At 44.2% G+C, this 22637-nt stretch overlaps 1 protein-coding gene across 4 annotated transcripts in view; it reads left to right on the forward strand.

Annotated features, from left to right (window-relative positions):
• Positions 1 to 22637, forward strand: part of PIK3R1 (phosphoinositide-3-kinase regulatory subunit 1) — a 94097-nt gene that overhangs the window by 56917 nt on the left and 14543 nt on the right. For 2 of the 4 annotated variants that reach the window (XM_069223044.1, XM_069223034.1), the window contains exons 7-9: positions 20378 to 20480; positions 22191 to 22289; positions 22385 to 22565. In XM_069223044.1, coding sequence (XP_069079145.1) covers positions 20378 to 20480; positions 22191 to 22289; positions 22385 to 22565 — 383 coding nt within the window. Of the gene's footprint in view, positions 1 to 17580; positions 17707 to 18806; positions 19184 to 20377; positions 20481 to 22190; positions 22290 to 22384; positions 22566 to 22637 lie in introns of those variants that run through there. The other 2 variants (XM_069223061.1, XM_069223053.1) reach the window with 2 other exon arrangements.

The raw sequence follows: 22637 nt of genomic DNA on the forward strand, positions 1-22637 counted from the left end.
GACGTGCTGGTCTTCTACCCACCACACAAGAAAAACTATCCAAACTGAATCATGTCGATCATATGCTACACCTCCCCTAAGCCACAGGCCTATTGATTTGTTGATTCTTAGAAGAAAAATACTTGATTAAGACCATATTCATCATTACAGTTTCTGAAATGTGCAGGATACGATGTCCTTAAACAAAAGATTAGTTCTCTTTCTCTGTTTGAAGTGGCTACTCCTTCTGGAGATCCACAGTTATCCATGATATTGATTTGTGTGCTTCTTTTATGAAAGCCAGTTCCACCCTAGAATCTAGTGGAATTTGATTGTTGAAAGTCACTGCAAAAAAAATATGTTCCCCAAAGGTAATAACCCGGCACCCTGATATACCTCTGTAAAAAAATTGTTGTCCAGATATTTACATTTATTGATTTATGTTTTTGGTTCATTAGATAAGTAATTTAGCTTGGGTAGATATTGCTGATCCGAACTGAATTTTTCTGGACGACATTTTTAAAACTGGTGGATGTGTTGCAATGACGATGTAATATTTCAGGAACCATGAGACCTATAGACTTCATTTTGGTGTAAAAACCGGGTTTGAGGTGGGTCAAGTATTGGTCTTGTATAGACAGAAATAACTCCTCAGAGCAACCCTTCTGCCATTTTCCACAGTGTGGACTATAATAGAGGAAGAAGAGACATCTATAGAAATGAAACCAATAATAATGGTTTTTAATCATTTTAGTCTACATCAAACATTGTTTGTGATCTGCCTCTGGAAAAAATGTTTATTACTCCTATTTTAGACACATTTTAATAGTTCACTTTTTGTTTCAGCAATCACTAGTGGTACGTTCGCGGAATGTTGAACATTTGAGTAGAGCATATTGACAGGGACATCTTTTTGTAGCAGTTTTTGCAAGTACTTGTATGTGTAAGTTCTGTGGGTAGAGGCTTTAGAAATGTTGTAGGTTTTAGCACCCAATCAGTATCTTCCCAACCAAAGTCACACAGATCTTTCTCTACAGGTGCATGATCCAAAACATTTACACATTTTCTGATCAAGTAGAACGCTCTTTTAATGTAAACACACAGAATATGACGTCTATGAAAGGTCACTTAGTGGGACTGTTCTCTTGAACTCATTGTACCAAAGATCATCAAAGGTGTGACAGTCAGAACTTGTTTTCCACACATGCATAAGATATTTTTCTGTCATTAAAGTCAAATTTTTCTTCTGTCTCGGCAAATCCTTTTAGAAGCTTCCCAAGTTAGGCAGTTAAAGCTCCAAGCTTTGTTTCAAATGTGCTCATAGTGTGATCACCTGGAAGAATATGTGCATTGATAGGAACACTGGACATATCTAGGTCACGTTTCTTGTACAGAATATGAAGCAGTATTAGGCGTCTTTTCTTGCCTGTTCCATAACGTATCCATAACTCTGACAATCCTGGACTTATGAACATTGCGACAAATCTAAGCACAATAATATCAGTGCTATTTGACAGTACAATGACCTGATTGGATCCATTTCCAACAGCCCCTCAGCTTGTGGCACAACACGAAGGTCAGCTTCCTCCAACCTGCTGTTAAGTTCTTGAACAATATGGCCCATACTTTTTGAATATATCTCTGCAGGCACCAACTCCTCATTGACAATCATTCCACTTGCAAGAATTGGAAATTCAGTGTTCGCTGACGCATCAGCATATGTTGCTGTTTTGGCGAGTTAACCTCTCCATGTCCATCTTGTTCAATATTAATGAACAGAATTTATCAAGTTGCACAGGTATAGGGGTCAAATTTTTGATGCAGGCACGGTCACTTGTTCCACTTGCAGATATTTGTCTGATTCTCTTACATTCTTTGTTAGATAGTTCAAGATAACTGTCAAAGACAACGTGCAGTTCTTGCAAGGTGCACACTGACTTTGATATCTGTAGAACAGTCTGAATGACCTCTTCAAAATTTTGCATGGATGAAATCTTGACCATTCGCAATTGTGACATAAAGTCCACAATAGACGTTTTGAATGAGGACATCTTGTTGAATGAACGTTTTTTTTTTTAATTCCTCCAAGCTCTTTGTGCGAGTTTCTGCTTCACTGGTTTGGTTGCAGTATCTTCTTCAAATAATGCGTTTGCTGTAAGACAATCATGCAACAGAATTTCCTTGATAAATTCACCCCCTTGTTTTGCTACATTCATCTCTCTCTGTGCCTAAAAAAAATGTTTTTTTCTTAATCTGTTTTGTAGTGGCTGGTTGGACGAAACTGTTCCTATGGCAATTAAAGCGTGGAGGTTTAGGTTTAGAGATTATGTCAAACAGCTTTTTCTCTTTTGATGCAAACATCTCCTGCTTCAGTTCTGTGTACAGTTTCGATCCATGTACCAGGACTTCTAGTAGACAAGTTTTATATATCATTATCAACATATGGTTTGGTCACAAAGTTGTGTAGTCGCACAAGCTCACTCATTTCCTTGTTGCTGCATGAAGTGAAGAAGGCTGTCAACATGTTTTTTTAAACATATTTCCCTCTCTTTCCCACAAGTTTGTGGTGAGGAACAGTTTCACAATGGTCCATTAATTTTGAATTTGTCATCTCTCTGAAAACATTGCAAATAGAAAGGACTTAATGGTAAACGTGCTGCTATTGAGCAATATGTTCACTTTTACGTGTCTGACCAACAATTCCCCTGGAGCTTTTCTGTCATCTCTGGATCGTCGTCTCCTGTTTCATATCCGGAGCCACAGCATTGAACCCTCTCTCTCTGTGTTTCACCACAAAATGTCTCTGGATGAATTTTCTGTAAAGGTATGGTTTTTCTACCTCTAGCTTTTTCACTCATTCCAAATACCAGGATCCATATCTCCGGTAGTTTATGCAATCGAAATTCTCAAAACACAGTAATCAGTGACTACAGTCTTCACGTGCAGCTCCCAATCACCTTTCCGATCAACTTGTACCAAGTTTTTCACTAGAGCTATTGTGTAAAACATTTCCCCAGTACTTGCAAAGTTCTGATTTTCTTTACATTCTTTGATAAACTCTACGAACTTAGTTTTCAGGTTTTCTGATTTTGAACTGTGTATTGAACATTGCCTGGCTTTGCATTATGTCTTTTTAATGATGTGTACCCTGTGCCTTGTTATCTTCTGAGATAAGATATGCAAAACCTAATTTGTCATTCTTGATCCAGAAAGTTTTCCAAAGCAATGTTTCTATAGCCTCAGACATGATGAGAATACCTTGTAACAAACTAAAATAATGAGTTTCGCTCTATCCTGACTCGACAGTTTTGCTTCCAAAGATTTCAGCCTCAATAAATGCATCGTCCATTCCACATCCACTGAGAACTTCCTGCACACTGCAACACAACTTTTGTCATGTGGAAAACAATCATAATTGGATACAGATCATCAAATTCTTCCGGATAGCTCATAAATTTTTTAGCTACAATCCCACCTTCATCATGGAAAATTGGTCGGTTAGGCTGGACTTAAAGCTGAGCATGCACATTTTGGAAATTATTTTGAGCTGTGTATTCTGTTGCCTACTGTATGGTTGGAGATGGTATTACTGGTAAAAACCCAACCTCCTTCAGTAGGACGGTATTCTGGGAGAGCAGAGCATGATTTCCAGCCCATATAGGAGCTGGTTTTTCTTCATCCTTCAGTCCGCACCAAATAAGCAATATCATACATTCAGTTAAATCAGCTTTGTGGACCACAGTATCGGGTAGAAGAAGATACATGGCCCCAGCCACTTTAAAACTTTCTGGTAGACTGGGACGTGTGGATGGTTTGTAGTGATTTAGCACACGTTGGCAAGGCAGTTGGGTTATACGTTTTCAGCTTTGTTTGTGCCTACCGCTAACACAGCTTGTTTTCCAGCATCCATTTAATTGGTACAGTCGTGAAAAAGCACCATGGTAGTATCGTGTGCTGGATTTCCAGGCTAAGAGCTGTAATTAAAATCAAAATTATCAAGACCATCAGTTGTAAATCCTTTCCTGGTAAAGTGACTTGGAAGTGGTGTGCTGTTGGATTCACAAGATTTTGCAGCATGAGCTGCTAACAAGTTCCTGCTCCGTACTAAGTCATTATAACTTGTTGATACACCAATCCTACTCATTAAAGTGATTGGCTCTCTACTTTTGCACTTGTCACAGATTGCGTGGGCAGTCATCGCGTGTAGCAGAGTTTTCTTTCTGCCATGATGTAATTCATAAACATGATTCGGAAAATGCAGTACATTTGCTCAGCATAAGCCTCTCGGATCATGGGATTGTCTTCCACTTTTTCGCCTATATCTTTAAAGCCATCATGAACGTTGTCGGCTTCTTGAGTTCAGAACAGAACTTTATTTTGTAACAGTTTCGCTTTGCTAATATTGAACAGTGATGTTAAAAAAAAAAAAAAAAAAAAAGTTACGACATCAGGCATTCCTGTTGACTCCCATGATTTGCGGAGCTCTTAAGCATCACAAAATTTGTCATTAAGTCCAAAATCGAAATCTATCAGGTCATTTCTTAAATGGTTCCTGCTGATTTTGCTGCATCCTGTGATCTTATTTTGACAGCAAGAGCAGAGTCAAATCAGCTGAGAACACCATAAGTTGCTTATTCTTTTTGTTAGACTGATAAAAGCGAACTGAGTCATTGTACATTCTCACCAGAAAAATCTTCATTTCTTTATTATGGATCAATACAGCTTCATCAGTGTCAACCAATATTTCTCTGATCGCACAGAGTGTGAACCTGTAGCCAGCACTGTGACCATAGTGGCTTTGAAGCTTCATTTGCTTTTTCAAAGAGTGCAAACTTAACTGATGGCTGGTTGTTTACGATGCTGCTAGGAGCTCATTGTACATTGATATTTTCGAATGTATGTGTGCATACAAATCTGCTGCAGATACATTCACCTCGCTGTTTAGATCATCGACTCGGCTGAAAACTTCTTCCTGGAGGAAACTAGCTGCAGATAAAAACAAGTTTGCCCCTTGAGACTCACATACTCTGTACTTTTTTTTGTCCGTCTCTTTGGCCGTAGTTCTGGCTAAACCACAGAACACATCGAAGATCCTCTGCTTTTGGATCAGTTGTTGGAGGTGGACGAGGGGTAGTCGTCGATCTTCTAAGTGGATGGGCATTGTGTTTGATTGCCTTCCCTTTCTCAGAAGACTTGGATTCTTGTTGTGATTCACTGGTTTCTTCTATTTTTTGACAAATGTTTTACAGGCTTTTTTTCCATTGTTTATGACTTGTAGCACTTGCTACAATGATCAAATATTTGATCCTCTTCACCCATCAGTTTCAATCTTTTGTGAACTTTGTCTTGCTGTATTTCTGCAGCACCTCGAACGCTTTTCTGTCCAGTCGCGGTTGATGTTGGCTTTTCTTTCAGAGAAGTTTGGCATATAACACGTTTTTCTTTGTTGATGGAGTCCTCAGATTTTGTAGTTAGCAGCACTCTGTCAGGAGTGTCATGAGGTAAAGATCCTCTTCTTCGCTCATGTTTACAAATTTGAATCAACAGAACACCTGATACAAAAACAATGTTAAAATGAATTACCAATATGATGACTAACATCATTATAGAGCAGCCATTTTGGAAAATAGCAGAAGGGTTGCTATCAGGAGTTATTTTCTGCCTTTATAAAACTACTTGCCCCTCAAAATATATATTTTTGATACCAAAATAAAGTATGTAGGTCTTGTGGTTCCTGACATATTACATCACTGCAACACATCTGCCATTTTTTAAAATGTTGTCCAGAAAAAATAGTCTCAGATTAGCAATGAGCAATGTCTACCAAAGCTGAGTTACTTCTCTAATGATCCAAAATGAAAATCTCTGAACAACAAATTTTTTACAGAGGTATATCAAGGGGCCATAATCACATTTAGTCTGTAATCTATTTGTGTGATCTAGCAGGTTACATTTCAGCAAAAAGTTAGGGTTTATATTATGAGTTAGACATTTATTTAATGCCAAGCAGTCACATGTTATTCTTGTATGCCCATGTAGTTATTTCAACCCAATTACAGTTTATCTCAACCTGCTGGTTTCATCAGAATTTTTAATGTTTAGCAAACAGTAGGATTAATCTGTTGGAATTAGTATCCCCTCAACTAGCCTTGTTCTCTAGCAGCAAGTACTGTTTCCCCATCAAGTAGAGTGTTCTGGAAAGTTATTGGATGATTTTAAACAGGAACAGTCTGCAACCTTCGACTTGAGTTTTTAAACAGGCTTCAACTTAGACCTTTGGCGTACAGCATGATATAAAAACTTTGAGAGTAAAGATTATGATTCTAAAAGTGTTGAAGATGGCTTGGTTGTACTCTTCCTATAAGAATCAATCTCAGATGGGCGCAAGTAAGGCTATGCTTATAGGCTGGGGTCATAAATCTTTAGATTGGACCAGGCTGTTAGGCTAGAAGACATTGAGGGTGTCGTTTATACCTATTGTAATAGTAAGGGGGCATATTAAAGCAATCTGCTTGCCCCTTGTGTGTCTCCAAATGGATAGATCAGCAGTAATTGACCTTGACTTGAAAATAGTGGTAGATTTATTCTTTTTTTTTTTTTTTTCATTTATCATTTTCTTTTGTTACGGTTCCAACTTCATGAGCGTTACAATACAGGATTAATAGATACACAGCTCATCCTCTCACTATCTGAAGATCCCTTCACCACAATAGCTAACTTCCAGAGATGCATGATGAACGTAGCAGACTGGATGAAGGGCAACTGCCTCAAACTCAACACTGAAAAAACAGAAGCCCCTATCTTTGGGAACAACACCTTGCCATGGACTTGACACATGATGGCCCGCAGAGCTCGGCATACCCCCACTCCATCAGACCACGCCCGCAACCTCAGCATCATCCTGGATAGCAAGCTATCCATGAAGAAACAAGCCAACACAGTCTCATCCGCCTGCTTCCACGCTCTTCGTATGCTCTGCAAGATCTTCAGGTGGCTTCCAGCAGACACCAGAAGGACCATCATGCAGACCCTCATCACCAGCATAGTGGACTAAGTAAACATGGTATATCACACCCCATCTCAAAACTATACTAGTTCTCGATTCAGAAGAGATGCCATTTCAAGATGCTGACCCACACGTACAAGGCCCGGCACAACGAAGGACCAGCATACATCAACAAACACTTGACCTTCCACCAACCGACCAGACACCTCCGATCAGCTTCCTTCCCTCTCCCTCGCAGTCACCCCACAGATCTATTGAGCCAACAGCAGAAGATGCTCCTTTTCACACCTGGCAGCCAAGGCTTGGAACAACCTCCCCCTGCCCTTCAGGACTGCACAATCACTCCAAAGACTCAGAAGAGAACTAAAGACTCAAATGATCATTCCTCCATGCATTGGCATACAGCTCCAGTGCCTTGAGACCCTCACGAGTGATTTGCCACTCTCTATAACTGTTTGAATTGAAGATAAAATGCTTACTCCAGAAGGCCTTCCTGTAGTTGATGGCGTACAGAGTTCATGGGTGAATACTCTTCTGAAATCATGAGTCATTTGCAATATTCCACTCCATGATCTTAATTTGTTTAAGAAATTTCAGCTATTGTTGTCGGGTCTTTCCTGGCTTCAGTCGTGTCAAAGTTCTATTTCTGAGAACTTCTCAATTTCCCATTTTTTCACATTAAAGACATTTGATATGGAAGTATTTTATCAGTCTTGCATCGGGGGCAGGAGAGTTCTATTCTGAAGAAACTGGCATTTAGATCTCACCATGGGAGGGTGGGGAGGGGCACTTTGTACAATTGGAAGGTGCTGGGAATAAATATAAGTATGTGACCTTACCAGTTGTTAGGATCCTTTAAAAAAAAAAAAAAAAAAAAAATCTGTGCTTCATTATGTGACTGCATTCTCCATGCTTTTATCCCCTCACTCTCCTAGAACGTCATTGGTAGAGATTATACAGGTCTCGGTTTTCTTCTGTGAGAAGTGGCCAAACATTGACTTGTGGAGTTGAGGCTGTTGAATTGTAGCATGTTTTATTAGTATAGTTTGACTACAGTGGGTTGCTTAAGTAAGGTTTCATTAGTTCGGGTAAAACAACACAGTCAACAACCAAGGGTTGACATCATGGGCTCCACTTCGTTATTAATATCCCAGTCACTGGGGCGTGGATGAAATCATAGCGGCTGTGGGACATACTTATCACAGTAAATGTAATTAACAATCATACAGTAACTGAATACAGTGGATATCAGATGTGGTACATTAGTCATTTCTATCAATGTCATTGGCCTGGTAGTGTCTAAAGCATTCCCAGATGTTTCTTAAGATGGGCCTGCCGGTATTGGAGCTCTTCATTGTCCTCAACTCGCTTCCTAGAGAGGGCGCATCTTTCATCCAGTCAGTCATCTTAAGTGGTGGGTCTCTCATCTAGTGACAGTCTGGCTGTTTCTTTCCCATCAAAATTAGTACTCCCACCAGGCTTCTTGTCTGTTTCTGCACATTTGTGTATTCCATTAGGGCCATCAGCGGGGTGCATTCAGTTGTGGTTTCTGCTATCTCAGTTATAACTCTGAAGACATCCTTCCAGTAGTGGCAGATTGCTAGGTATTCCCACTTGAGGTGGAAAAAGCTGGTAGGGTCACAAGGGCTTCTGGGGAAATGCTTTGATCTCGGATTCAATTCTATGCAGGTGTTGTGGTATGCAAGGCAGTCTTTTGAGTTACTTAAATTGGAGTAGTTTACATTCAATCAATATGATTTTTTAGTTTGGGAGGAACAGTTTCGCCATACATCCTCACCTCTACTTTGCACAATACTTATTTTCCATTTCTCTAGGGATCTGTTATCTGTGCCTGTGCAGAGTCACTAGTAATGTGATTTGTATCCTTAATACCTCTATCACTTTTAGAATTTCTTCTGCCTGGTATTCAGTCATTAACATTATTTACTGCCCTATCAAGATATTTGTCGATTTCCAATTCTCTTTTCTTTGTATATCATTGTGGGGTTCCACCCTACTCATTCTGGTGGGGAACAAAATGCCACCATGGGGCAGGCATCACTGAGTAGGTAGGACTCTGACTGTAACAAGTATGTTATGGGTCCTGCAAAGTGGGCTCTGGCCATTTGCAGTCCATCTGAAGTCCAAGGGTAGTTATGTTTTTGCTTCTACATAATTTGCATATGTTAGTTTTTAGGAGTTGTATCATAACTTTAATGCTCATTTAACTAAGGTTTTCGGGGAATATCTTGTATATCAAACTGTGGCTTATGGACATGTTACATTAGTTCTGCAAAGCTCCACCTTCCATGTAATACACTTTATCCGAAAAGTTGCAGGTAATAGCAAGCGTTTTGCACGCGGCGTCCATAGTCAGCGGCTGACAACCTTGCTAAACTGTTTCTGTGATGGTAAAATGTTCACCCTGATCTCTTCAGCTGTGCTTTCTTCCTTCTTTGTGGAAGGCTTGACCAAAGAGTTGAAGACTTCTGAGCCAGTCTGGGAGCAAGGGAGAGTGATTCGTGTTTTTTCTAACTCCCGCACTTGGCACACTACAGGCCCGGTGATAGACACCAATTGACATCCAGTACAGTACATGTAATTCTTAGCATACAAAATGACACTTTATCAAATCTTTACAGTGGAATCAATTGGCCGCTTTATTAGTGTGGACAAGCGATTGTGTGACTGCCTCAATGTTAACATATTTACAGGTTATGCAGTTCGGTCAATGATCAACAAGCGTTTAGTACAAATGTCAAATAACTTTTGTCTTGTGCATTCTTTAGTTATCAACCCTTACACGTCTAAGTTCTCCATTTGACAATTTGTCATGCGTTCCATTGTCCTCTGAATTTAGCAGTCCCATTTTCCTTTTATGGAGAAGGCTCTCACCGACAGTGTTTGTTTTACCAGTGTTGTTTATTTGGGGGTAGCCTTCAGTTCTTGGAAATAGGCCCAACTCGCTACCTGGCGTGCTAAATGCCCTGCCATCCGATATGGCGGTTCTGGGCTGCGAGTGCCGTGTTCCGCTTAGCCCCCTTACTTTGCCATCTTACACCCTGCCGTGAGGCATCCCAAGGTGTGTGGCTTTTGTCCGCACACCCCCTTACTAGGTGTGTCCACCAATGATTTTTTGGTAAAACTTTCGCTGTCTTCCGCCACGCTGCCAGTGAGGCTCACGTCTCCTGGCAGCTCCCCCTTCGTGGTGTTTATTTATTTATTTTTTTTTTTTTTATGCCAGACTAGCCGCTAGGTTGGACCAAAAGATGGTCAACCCTTCCTCTGATAAATGTACGCCGTCCGGCGCATAGAGCTCTGGTCTCCTCAGGTGGATCAGGCCATGCCGGAATGCTTTCCCACCCGTTGTATTTGCAGTACTTGGCGACTGCCAGGTTTAGCTTTCTCCTGGAGTTATCCACCGCACTATCTGAAGTTGCCCCACGCCACCTGATCCGGGGGATTAGCTCTGACCAAATGATGGTGGTGTGTCCTAGCCCCCTGGCGATGCTCCACAGGACCTCTTTTATGGTGTAGAGGAGTGTCTTCCTCCCCAACGTGGTCAGGTCGTTGCCCCCCAAGTGGATGATAATGGCGTCCGGGTGTTCTTGGGCGGATTCGATAATTTTTTCAATTGCAGCCTGGAGCTGTGCCCATCTCATGCCTGGAAATCCCCACCACCGTATCCTGTTTGCTGGTCTGTCCTTTGGGTGCAACCTTCCGTTCCGTTTCCACCATGCCTCCAGTCTGGAAACAAATGAGTGCCCTATGATCCATGTGACCTTGGGGGGTGCCCCCGCCCCTGGAATGACAAGATACCGTCACAATAGGTGAGGCCGAATGTAACTTTTGAAGGCGTTGGAACGCCATCTACCAACTGCTTTGATTGCGTTTGCTTCAAGCCCCAGTGCGGCTGCGGTGGTGGCTGCCCCGATGCGAAATGAATGGGCACTGAAATCCGCCGCTGGGAAACCTTCCCTCTCTAGGGCTTGCCGCATGACCGCGTGAACTGGAACCTGCTCAGGTTGTCCCTGTTGGCATGTTTGAACAGGGGGCCTGGCCCGGCCGGGCGAGCCTGCAAATACTCTCCTATGCTGACCACTGGGCAGTACTCTGGTTGGTTTATGCGTTTTAATCTGATGCTAGTGCCCTGGCCTGCTTGGTCCGTTTTGGATCGTCTCAGGGTTAGCCGTACCTCTTCTGGTTCTAGATGACAGTCCCCGATCTGCAAGCATGACTTGTCCCCTGAGAGCTTGGCAGCTGCCGCCAGCTCACCCACCCTGAAAGCCCCAAAGAACGCTGTGGTGAAGGCTGCCCTGAAAAGTAGCTGCTCGTACCGGTCCTCCGCTACGAGCTGCAGGGAATTTATTAGCTTAGTTAGTTTGCTGAAATCAATGGGGCGTCTGGTGTCTTTTCTGCACCCCTCTAAGCGTTTCCAGCCTTTCATGGCTGTTTTTATATAGTGCGAGCCGGTGGGGTCCAATCCCAACTGTAATTTTGAATGGTGGGCAACCGCCGCAAGGTGTGCTTGTGCCCAGGACTTGGTTTTTCCCTGTTCGGATACCCAGAGGATGAAATGCTCTGCTGCTCGCCTGGTTTCTGCGGCGTTGGTTAATGATTCTAAGCCCCCCATGTCCATAAAAAACTTTGTATACTTATCATACCTCCGCTGGGTTTCAGGCGAGAAGGCGCTCTTTACTAGAACGGACAGGTCTGCTCTGCCAGATCCCATAGCTCTACTGGGAAGGTGGTCATCCTGTGGTTTGCCTCTGGAGCGAGTTTCCTGAACCTGTCCATCTGAGAACGAGAAAGGGCGTCCGCACGTGAGTTCTTTGCGCCCTCTACATGCCTTGCCCTGATGTCCAGGTTGTTTCTCAACTGGATGGAAACTAAACGCCTAAGCAATCTCAAGGTGTTGTGGCAAGATGCCGATCCTTTTGTTTATGGCCATGACCACTCCTAGGTTGTCTGACCACAGGGTTATTTTCAAATTTTTTAGCTGAGATTTCCATATTGTTAGGGCGACTATTATGGGGAATAGCTCTAGGAAGGTGATGTTCTTGGTGATCCCTAGCTCCAACCACCTGCATGGCCATTTTGCCACACACCACTCCTTCCCCAGGATGGCCCCAAAACCACAGCCGCCTGCGGCGTCTGTAAATAGAGAGATCTCCCTGGCAACCACCCAGCCGTTTCTCCATATGAGCTGGCCGTTTAATTCCTCCAAAAAGGAGTCCCACATGGCGAGGTCTCTTTTGACCCCGCTTCCCAGTCTCACGTGATGGTGTTTCTCACGCAGCCCTGCTGTCAACCGGCTCAGGCGCCTGGCGAACACCCTGCCTGCTGGGATAACTCTTGTGGCGAAATTGAGTTTGCCCACCATGCTCTGCAACTCGCCTAGGGTTGCTTTCTGTCTGCCCAGCATGGCCCTGATGTCTGCCTTTAGCTCAGTTACTTTTTCGCGCGGCAGCCTGGATGTGCCTGTGACCGTGTCTACTTCTATGCCCAGGAATACAAGTGAGGTGGTGGGCCCTACTGTCTTGTCTTCTGCTAGGGGAACTCCCAATTCTTCTGTTAGTGTTTGGAATGCTCCCAGGAGGCTGGCGCATGTGGTTTCCTCCGCCCCGCCTATGAATAGGAAATCATCCAAATAGTGCATTTTTCCCCCTGCTGGGTGCCTGTTGTGGAGTGCCCATTCTAAAAATGTGCTGAACCGCTCGAAATATGCGCACGCAATGGAGCACCCCATTGGCATTGCTTTATCTATGAATGTCTGCCCCTCGTGTTGGAAACCTAGCAGGTGGAAACTGTCCGGGTGCACTGGCAGGAGCCGGAAGGCGGATTCAATGTCAGCCTTCGCCAGGAGTGCCCGCTTGCCTGTTGTTCTGATTAGGTCTATTGCGTCGTCTAGTGTGGCGTAGCCCACTGTGCACGCTTCTACTGGGATTGCATCGTTTACTGATGTGCCCGCTGGGAAAGAGAGGTGGTGTATTAGTCTGAACTGACCAGGTTCTTTCTTTGGCACCACCCCTAGTGGTGAGATAATTAGGTCTGTTGGGAAAGGGGGGGAAAGAGGGCCCTCAAAGCGCCCCATCTTCAATTCTTTGCTGATTTTTTGACGGATAACCAGGGGATGCTCAGCGGCTGATTTCAAGTTCTTTGTGGTCCCCCCAGCTATCTGCCCCTTTATTGGGATAGGGAAACCTTCCTCAAAACCCTTCACAAGCGTGAGTGCGTCGCATTTATTGTGGTATGCATTGGCTAGCTTCCTCAGGGTGGTTGTATTGATTGGTGATTTGGCTAATTTGAAATTCAACTGGTTGGTCAGCGCTCTGGGGGGGGGGGTGGTCATTAATGCTTCTTTTTCCTATCTTTTTTGTCTGACTTGTGTCTGCTCTTTCTACAAGTGGAAGCTGGGTGATCCCCCCCGCAGGTGGAGCAGCAGTGTTTAAATTTGCAGTTCTGCCCCCAGGAACACTCCTCTGTGTCAAATTTCCAACATATAGCCTGTGATCCCTTTTCGCCTTGTGGTTTCGCGCTATGCCAGGTTCTGTTCTTCTGGGGCGCTTTAAATTTCTCGTGTCTCCCTTTGCTAAAGCCATTCCGAAAGGGCTGGTCCCCTCTTCCCGCCCATGCGTTAACTTCCCTTGCGACCATCATTTTGTGGATGTAGCTCGATACATCCTCCTGGTTCCACTCCATTTCTGGGTGGGCTTGCATTTTTAGTCTAAAACTTTTATCGTATTCTAGCCAGGCATCCCCGGGGAATTGGCGATGTGCCTCGTGAATCTTGGATTCGTAAAGCCAGAGGTCCGCTGCGCAGTGAGGGAATTTCTCTACTATGACGCAGGCCATTATCCTAAATGCGTCTAGCCAGTTCTCAAAGTTTCTCTCTTTTCTAGCCCTCTTCCTTTCTCTTCTATCATCGTCTTTCTTATCGCATACCGTGAGGTCTAGGCCCTCCAGCTGGATTTCTAGCAGTGTAAAAATATCTATGAACTCTTTTCGCCATATTCTTTCTTTCACTGGGAATGGGATAGCCGTCGCAAGGCCTGCTGCTTTGGTTGTCATGGAGGCGGGGCCCAATGAGGGCCTTGCGTATGATTCAGGTGGGTTACCTGTATTGGGCGCAGTGGTTCTCGCTGGCGCTCCCCAAGCCGACAAGGGATCGCTTGGGGCGGGGGGGCTCTACTGTATTTATTGGGGTGTTTGGATGTCTGCCCATGGGTTGGGTCCTGTCTACATTTGACCCTGCCCCATCCCCCCGCAACAGCAGTGGCGCCAGTGACTTAAAACATTCTTTGATAATTGCGCTTATATGCTCACCCTCTGCTGGTGCGCTCGTTCCGCCCTCCGTCGGTGACGCCGCTGCCTCGACCTCTGCGTTCTGGATCACGACCCTTGCTTTCTTGGTTGGGTTGCTTGCTTGCTTCCCCTCCGCTCTTCGCCGCCTGCTTGGTTTCTGTGGTGGGAGAGCTGCTCTCTCCGGTGTCTTCTCCGGCGGCGATGTGGTGTCCTCCATGCGCTCAGTGGGTTCCCTGCTCTTGTCCTCTATCTTGGCGCGAAGCCAATCTTTGCCTCGCTTCAACGCTTCTGCCCTCATGTGCGCTATCATGCTTTCCAAATCGTCCTGCTGCTCTGCTGCGTGGTCCTCCTCCATTTCGCTTAACTCAGGTCAGGGTTGTGTGGCACAGACCCTTGTAAACAGATATGTGCTGGTTTTGGCCCCGGGCTGGGATTCAGCTAATTACTTCTTCTTTGCGTTGCCTTGATACTGGGAAAGTGAGTGCTCGTGCTGCAGGGTCGCGTCGCGCTTGTGCGCGGTCCCCTGCAGGCCATGAAGAGTAAAGGGGGTGTGTCCGGTGGCGCCCGGGGTCGCGTCGCGTTAGGGAACGCGGTCCCCCGAGGCGAATGTGCCGTTCTTTTGTTGTGAGCCGTGCGCTCTCTGCCGGCACAAAAGGATTTGCCCAGGGGTCGCGTCGCCCGTTTTTTGGGGTGTTCCTCAAAATACCCGTTCCTCGTTGGGAGCCGTGCGCTCTCAGCCGGCTCGAACCACTCGGCCCAGGGGTCGCGTCACAACCACGCGGTCCCCCTAGGCGCTGGTGCAGTCCTGTGGTGCGCGCCGAGCGCACGGTGCCGGCTCTGCGAGTCTGGCCGGGGTCTAGCTTTCGACCCAAAGCCCCGCCGCGACGGTGAAGCTCGGGGGTGTGACCAGTGCGCTCGTTGCCGGCTCGGCCGAACCAGCCCGGGGTTGCGTCGCGTTGAAAAACGCAGTCCCCCAAGGCAGTTGCTGGCGCTGTTTGACTGAGCCGCGTGGTCGGTGTCGGCACAGACGAGTCACCCACCCACCTGGGGTCGCGTCGCGCTGCTAGCGCGGTCCCCCTAGGCAGGGCCTCTGTGGGTGCTAAAAGTGACCGGGAGCTACCGCTGGACGAGGCCGCAGGATCTGGATTCTGGTTACGGATTTTAGCATCAATTCTGCTTAACTGTAAAGATTACACTGTGCTAGTTGCAACTGTGTAGTTATGTGGTTCAAGTGCACGTTCTGTTAAAAAAGAATGTTTTGCATTGTCTGAATGTTGAGCCCCTAAATGGAGTTGCAGCAAATTGGCAGTTGTTTTCCATAGTCAGCTAAAGTCATGCATGCCAGTTTTCTGACGATCCATGCTTAGGGGAAAAAAGTTAGACGGGGGTTCAAAAGTTCGTGTGTTCCCATTTTCGCTCCTAAGGGAAATTTTACGGTTAAGCAAAAAAAAAAAATCACTGGAAACATTTACACCAAACGTCTATTTTGAACTGTATTCAACGCGTGCATTCGTTGTTTTGGTGTAAAACCATTCAGTGACTGTTGAGATGTAAACGTAATAAAAAAGTTGCCAAGTAAATGTTTTGGGGTAAACACTTTTCTGTTTCTCTGCCGTTCAAAACCCACCACCCTACTATTCTTCTCCCGCCCCCCAACCCCCGCGGCAGCAATCATACAAATTGTTATTTTTAAGCTTTTGAAGGAAAAAAAAAACACACAGCAATAGGGTAAGCACCATCCTAGGTGCCAAAACGCAGGGCAGTGATGGTGGGTAAAAGGAGTCATGGAAAAATGGTCCGAAACCAAAAAAAACAAAGGGGGTTGCCGCAATGAAATCAGTTTTAAAGGAAATCACATCACAGGACCACCATTTGTGAGCTGCAAAAATGTATCATTTTGTATTGAAAAAATCATTTTTTCGCTAAAAATAAAGATTATGCTGCTTCCGTTTAAAATAATAGGACAGGTGGAGAAAAAAACCACAAGGTGTGCGTTGCAGAAGTTAGCTGCCACGTTGGCCAGGCCGTTTAGTCCGCCCTTGTTGGCCATGGTCCTTAAAGGCATGTACAGTGTGAGTTGGGTCTAGCGGCCAGTCAAACATTCACAGTGAGGTACAGTGGTGTTTTGCGTGCCTAGAATTGGGCCCTGTGACCAGTCACCCAGGCGTAGCAAGGGCTTACAAATTGAACTGTTAAAAACCCTAAAAATTCACTTATTTAAAAAACAAAGAGACACACATTTTAAAGCAGCGTAATGGCTTTGGCGCAAACTTGCCAAACTACGGGAATTTGTCAAGTGTGATTAGCATCTAACTCAAGCCATAGCTCACCTCACGCCATGCTGAATCACCACTTAGCCAAATACTTAGGAACAAGAATACATGGTGGGTAGTTTAGGTTTCTAACTATTGGAGGCAGAACTGTAATCCGCTTTGAACTGTTTTTTCTTTTCTTTTCAATGTGCGTCTATGTAAAGATGGTAAATGGAATAAAACTATCTGTTGGTGGTTTTGAATGCTCCACTTTACCTTTGAATATATGAATATATGAATATATATATATATATATATATATATATATTGCCCCCTTGGGCAGCAGTTGTCACTGGAAAGGAATGGTACTTTTTATATGTCTATATGTGAGGTTTTATGTGGCACGTTGGAGTGCTTGGTTTTTGTGGTATATATTAGGTATGTGTTGGGCCTTTTTTAAGTGCCACCAAGTTCCGCTGAGAGGACCTGTTGCGCGTTCCTGATATTGTTCTGAAAGGTGCAGACTTGCGGCAAGGCAGGCGGTCTATTTTTTGCAGTCTGAGGTCAGGCGTTTCCTGTTCTCTGTGAGCGGAGGCTGGTTGTTTTGAATATTGCGCTTGGAGGCTATTTTGGTGTGCGCACAATGGCCTTCTCACGCAGCGGCCTAAAAAGAGCCGGCCCTGCATTGGCCACTCGTTAGCTGATGACAGCTCTTAGGCGGGTTCTGTTGCGCTGTCGCGAAACCTCCCCCATCTGAAATCCCTGGCTCAGCAAATATTTGAACCTGCCCAGGTTAATCATGAAACGGAGATCTTTATCTGAGTTGGACGTGCAGGCTGCCGTCTTTTTTTCGGTGTACAGTACTTGAATTGCCTTTGCTTTTCAATGATTAACCTGGTCGGAGAAGCCTGCTTCCCCTGCGCCGCCCGCAGCTCGAGCCTTTAACAGTCGAGAGAACTGGCAGTCCTGTCTTTTGGGCCTCTGTGACCGGCATTAGCCAACAAGTTCCCCCGGGAGGGCTGCTCTCCATATTTTTAAAGAAGAAACGAGCAGTTGTCCGAGTTGGACTTGGCCTTCTATTGTTCATTGTTCCCGCGAATGCGAATTGGTGCCTGGATAAATAAGTTTTGAAGACAGGAACATTATCCATGCATAATTTACTGAGTGAGTTATTTTCAGTTTCTGCAGCTGGGGGGTAGTGGCTGCACGAGGGATGCGGTGGTTGCTTGCTGTGCCTGAAAGTTGGGGTTTGATTCGTGTCGTTTGATCTGCTCAGTTGAACTTGACTTCCTGTCAAACGAGTGGAAAATCACTTGTGACAGTGTCTTGTCTGTGCTGGTTTAGCGCTCGTTGCCACAGCCAGCTCAACTGGTTTGGGTTGAGCATTAACCTGCTCGTACAAGCGTGGCCGTTCAGAATCTGCTTTAATGGGAGGCACTGCGGTATGTTTAACACTTGAATGACCCAGTTTTTCTTCACAGCCCTGACTTGTGTTGCACTTTTTCAGCAGGTTATTTTAAGATTTTCGGTGCACATGCAAATTCGTTTGTCATTAGTAAAATGCGTAGTACGTGCCCCTAAAAATAGTTTTGTCTATGGGCACCAGCCAATGGCTTGGCTTGCGGGGTTAATGGTAGCAAAAATATATATTTTCGTGCTTGGGATTTATTTCATATCTGCACCAAGAATGAGGCGTGTGACACGTGTAAAAAGCGAGACCACGTTGTTGCAAGAAGTTAGAGTGGTGGGGGTGTGTTTTGTAGAGGACATTTAATGTATGATTTGTTAAAGAGCTTTTCTGGAGAAAATTAGACTTCTCTGTAACTTGAACAGGTAAATACCATAGCCACTTGTGGTTTTAAAAACGAGAGAACTCGGTTGTGCCGAAGTATGCTTTTAATAAGTCATCCTTTTTTTTACGACGAAGTATAAAGGCATTCCGCTTTGGGTATGTAATTGTTTAAATAGTCTGATTGAAATTCAGTATTGCTTATATGCGTTCTAATTTAAGTATGCCGTCACTGCATGCAGAGTTGGTCAGCAGTTTGCCGTAAATGCTGACTGAGGCCCGTGTAACGTCAGCTTGTAATGTGACATGTTTGCATTGTATGGCTGCAAACCATGAGCTGGCGATGTCGAAGCCCGGGCTCAAGTGTGGAGCCTCCTAGTCGCGCGGCCCGTGAGCTTTTGTTATACTGCCAGCAATGGAATGTACCATTCTGCCTGAGAAGGGTGCGGGTGAAACTCAAGGGTTTCCCGACGCTAGGAGCCGGATTGCGCGCCTCATGGAGGGAGTGCACGCTGCAGTCTTGTAAACGCAGGCTGCTTCTGGGCTCTGAAATTCCGTCAGGCAGAGGAAGTGAGCGGGAGGGGTCTGCTGACACTTTGCCGGCTCCATTGGTTGGAGCGCATGATGTAATAGGTTACAGTGCAGCCAGCCCCTTGTAGCTTTTAAAATGCATTTCAAGAGAGCATCACAAAGGGAGCCGTGTGCTTCAGTAATAACGGAGCTTAGCCGGTGAAACGGGCATCACCATGTACAACACGGTGTTGGATATGGGCGACCTGGAGCGAGATTACCACAAGGTGGACGCCCATTGTGGGACCGAGCTGATGTTTTACATAGAGATGGACGCACCAGGTAAATGCGGCGTTATTCCCGAGCTTCAGTTTGATCTGCATTGTTCTTTTGTCGGGACATAGGTTTGTTTTGTTGCACACGTGAGTGTAGATAAAATGTTTTGCGTGGAATAGTGAAGCATGCTGACATTTGTTTGGGCAGATTTTATGGCTTAAATGGGGTGACTTCCCTTCGTGTATTTTCTAGTTCCTTGCTGACCCCGTGGGATCATATTGATTGTGTAAACAATTTGCCATTTTCTCAAAAATGCATGAATTTCAGAAGCATATATAGGCAGATTGTTTTTTCGCGGAACAGTGATTTCTATACATATGAGAATATATATTTTTTTTCACTAGAGCTTCTTGACCTACAGAATGAGGATTGCTGGTCATGCTTTAGACATTTGCAAAATGGAAAATGTAATCTTTTCTTGGGCGACATCTTTTAACAGATATTCATAAGGTGCAATTTGTAATCTTTTGTAACCTAAGAACATGAATATATATAGGCAGTGCTGCTGAATGTCTAGAGCGTGAGGTGCAGGCTATTTAAACAGATCCCTAGAGCGAACATTAGATGTGCTCCCCCCTGCACGGGTTACTGGGTGGTTGCCCATTTAGTGGGTCTGCAATCTTTTACTGGCACCTTACACCCCGGATTCTTTCCAAAGTCATAAACTTTGACCGGAGCTTCTGTGCTAGACAAAATACAATATTTGCATTAACTTGAAAAATAGCTTTACAGTGACAATGGGGGGTCTCCGATGGAAAACTCGGAAGTGTGCTTGGCTGTGCAAGACAGCAGAAATCTTTCTCTTTAAATAAATTTGCCTATGTAAATCTGACCATGCTACGTTTCAGGTGTAGAGTGGGTAGTGATGGAAATAGTTAATATTTGAGTGGATGGCGATGGAAAGAAACACCAGCATGTTAAACGATGGTATATTTGTCAAAACCTTTTATTTGACAAACTGAAATTTTTGAATCCATCTCTGTTGCCCTAACCCTGCCCTGTTTGAGACCAAACTTGCAGTATTGAAGACCTTGTCAAATACAACTGACGTGGAGTTACTTGAACCCTTATTTTAGAGAGTGAACGCATGTGTATTCCATAGTGAGACGTACCATCTGCTTTGGCACCACGAAATAAACATGTTATGCAACAGTTCTGTTTGCACCAGACACATACATTGAGTTTTCCCTTTCTTTGCAGCCTTGCCTCCAAAGCCACCAAAGCCCACTGCCCTACCCAATAGCGGTATGAACCACACCATGAGTTTGCAAGATGCTGAATGGTACTGGGGAGATATCTCACGGTAAGTGTACGTTAACTTGCAGGCTTTTGCCTCTCCTCCAATTGCACACTGGAAGAAAACGTCGATGTCATTTTTTTTTTTAAAAAAAAATTCAGAAAGCATTTTATACAGTTCATTAGGAGCGTGGAAGGAGGTTGCTACAGTGTGGATTACCTTGAAGTTGTTTTTTTTTTGTTTAAATCTTGGCAGCAAGTCTCACAGTTTAAGTGTGCTGCAGCCAAACAATTCCAAGTTCGTGGCTTAGTCTTAGTCTGTTTTAAGGTTTTAGTCTGAGGCAGTCTCCAACAGCAACAGTACTCTGCTTCAAGGAGATAGAACTGTATTGATGGCAGTATTGATAAATAGACTATAGAGCTTGGAAGTGCCTTTATATGATGCCTGCTTGAAATATAAGTTCCATCTGAGCAATTTGCCAATTTTGCGTTATTTGGGAGTTTGAGGTATTTTTACCTGTGAGAAACTGGTTCACAAAGAAAACATTTTGCTAAGGGATTTTTGCTCCAACCGCACTCCAGCGGGTATGTTGCATGACATTTATATGAAGTCACCTTCAAATGAAAACCTCGTTTTGTGCAGATAGTCACTTTGCATAATTCTGTGCGGTAGCCTTGAGATTTATCTTAACAAATATGCAATTTCACACTCTCATACTCGAGACAGTACATTTAAAATTCTTTTCATATGCACATACTTAAACAAGTCTATTTCATTTTGTGTTTGCATGCCTTTCAATGCTCTGGGTGAAGGGCACAGCAGAATAAATTAATAGGAGGTGTTACAAATTACTGGACATTGCAGTTTCACAGACAAAGCAACGTTTCCATATCCACAGACTATTTAGCTGATCAGAAGGCCCCAAAAGTTCATAGTAATTAAAAAAACTTACATATTGGGGGACAATAAAACATTTTTTTCACCACATTTATGCCTTCTCTGTTTCTGATATTGGTACTGAGTCGGGTGTGCCGAGGATTCGAGCAGAGTAGAACATATAAGAACACACCTAGCAGGGCTAAGCACTCATCTGTGCTTGAAGGTGCAGATCTAACCTAAAGGCTATTTGCACTGCCCTACCTACATAAGGTTTATAGGCATGTTACTGGCAATGAGTTTCAGTTGAGCCTTTTGTGCTTTTCCTGTTGTGGCGCAAGACTTTATGGGAGTAGGACTCTGAAGAATGTATTTTCCTTTTTGGAGTGGCATTAGTGTTGCTGGATTGGATAAATAGATTGTGGACACTTTTAATCCTTTAGCTTTGGCTTTTGGCAAAAGTGAGAGAAAATGTCATATCGCTTCAGCCGTATAATCCCGTACGATGCTGTCGCTTAACAGGGAGGCCTCGTTGGTTCTCCATTTTAGAGTCACGTGGTGGCAGATGCTTGTCGGTGCAGACCACACTCAGAAATTGCATTCATTGCTACTGGCTCCATGTGCAGTATTATATCTGACCAACCCCAACCCATGGAAGCCGTTAGGCGCTGACTTGTTTCTTAAAAAGTAAGTCACAAAGTGGTAATAATGTCAGGTCATTCCTGGAGGAACACTGTGCCCATTCCAGAACAAATGTTTGCGCTGTATCATACAAATAGAAGATGACCAATAGTAGAATTGGCTGGTATTGCTTTTTATTTTTTTAATCGAGATAGTAGCTGTTGTTGGAATTATTTTAGTTTATTCCTGTCTAATGAAACAATGTGCATTATTTTGCAGGGAAGAGGTAAATGAAAAGCTGCGTGATACAACTGATGGTACATTTCTGGTACGAGATGCTTCAACGAAAATGCACGGGGACTACACCCTCACCCTCAGGTACTGTACTGTCTTACACTCTTGAAGATGCATTTTATTTTTCAAAGAAAGGTGAAAAAAACTGCTGCTTATATTCTGTGTGGATTGCTTTACAGAAAAGGAGGAAATAACAAATTAATCAAAATATTTCATCGAGATGGAAAATATGGCTTTTCTGATCCGTTAACCTTCAACTCTGTTGTCGAACTTATAATCCACTACCGAAACGAATCTCTTGCTCAGTACAACCCAAAGCTTGATGTAAAGTTGCTTTATCCTGTGTCCAAACTCCAACAGGTACAGTCTATTTTTTTCCACTCCAGTTGCATTTATTTAAATAGGGCAGTGTACCATGCTCTTGGAGCATGC

Source organism: Pleurodeles waltl, chromosome 1_1 (genome assembly GCF_031143425.1).
Source record: "Pleurodeles waltl isolate 20211129_DDA chromosome 1_1, aPleWal1.hap1.20221129, whole genome shotgun sequence".
Classification (NCBI taxonomy): Eukaryota; Metazoa; Chordata; class Amphibia; order Caudata; family Salamandridae; genus Pleurodeles; species Pleurodeles waltl.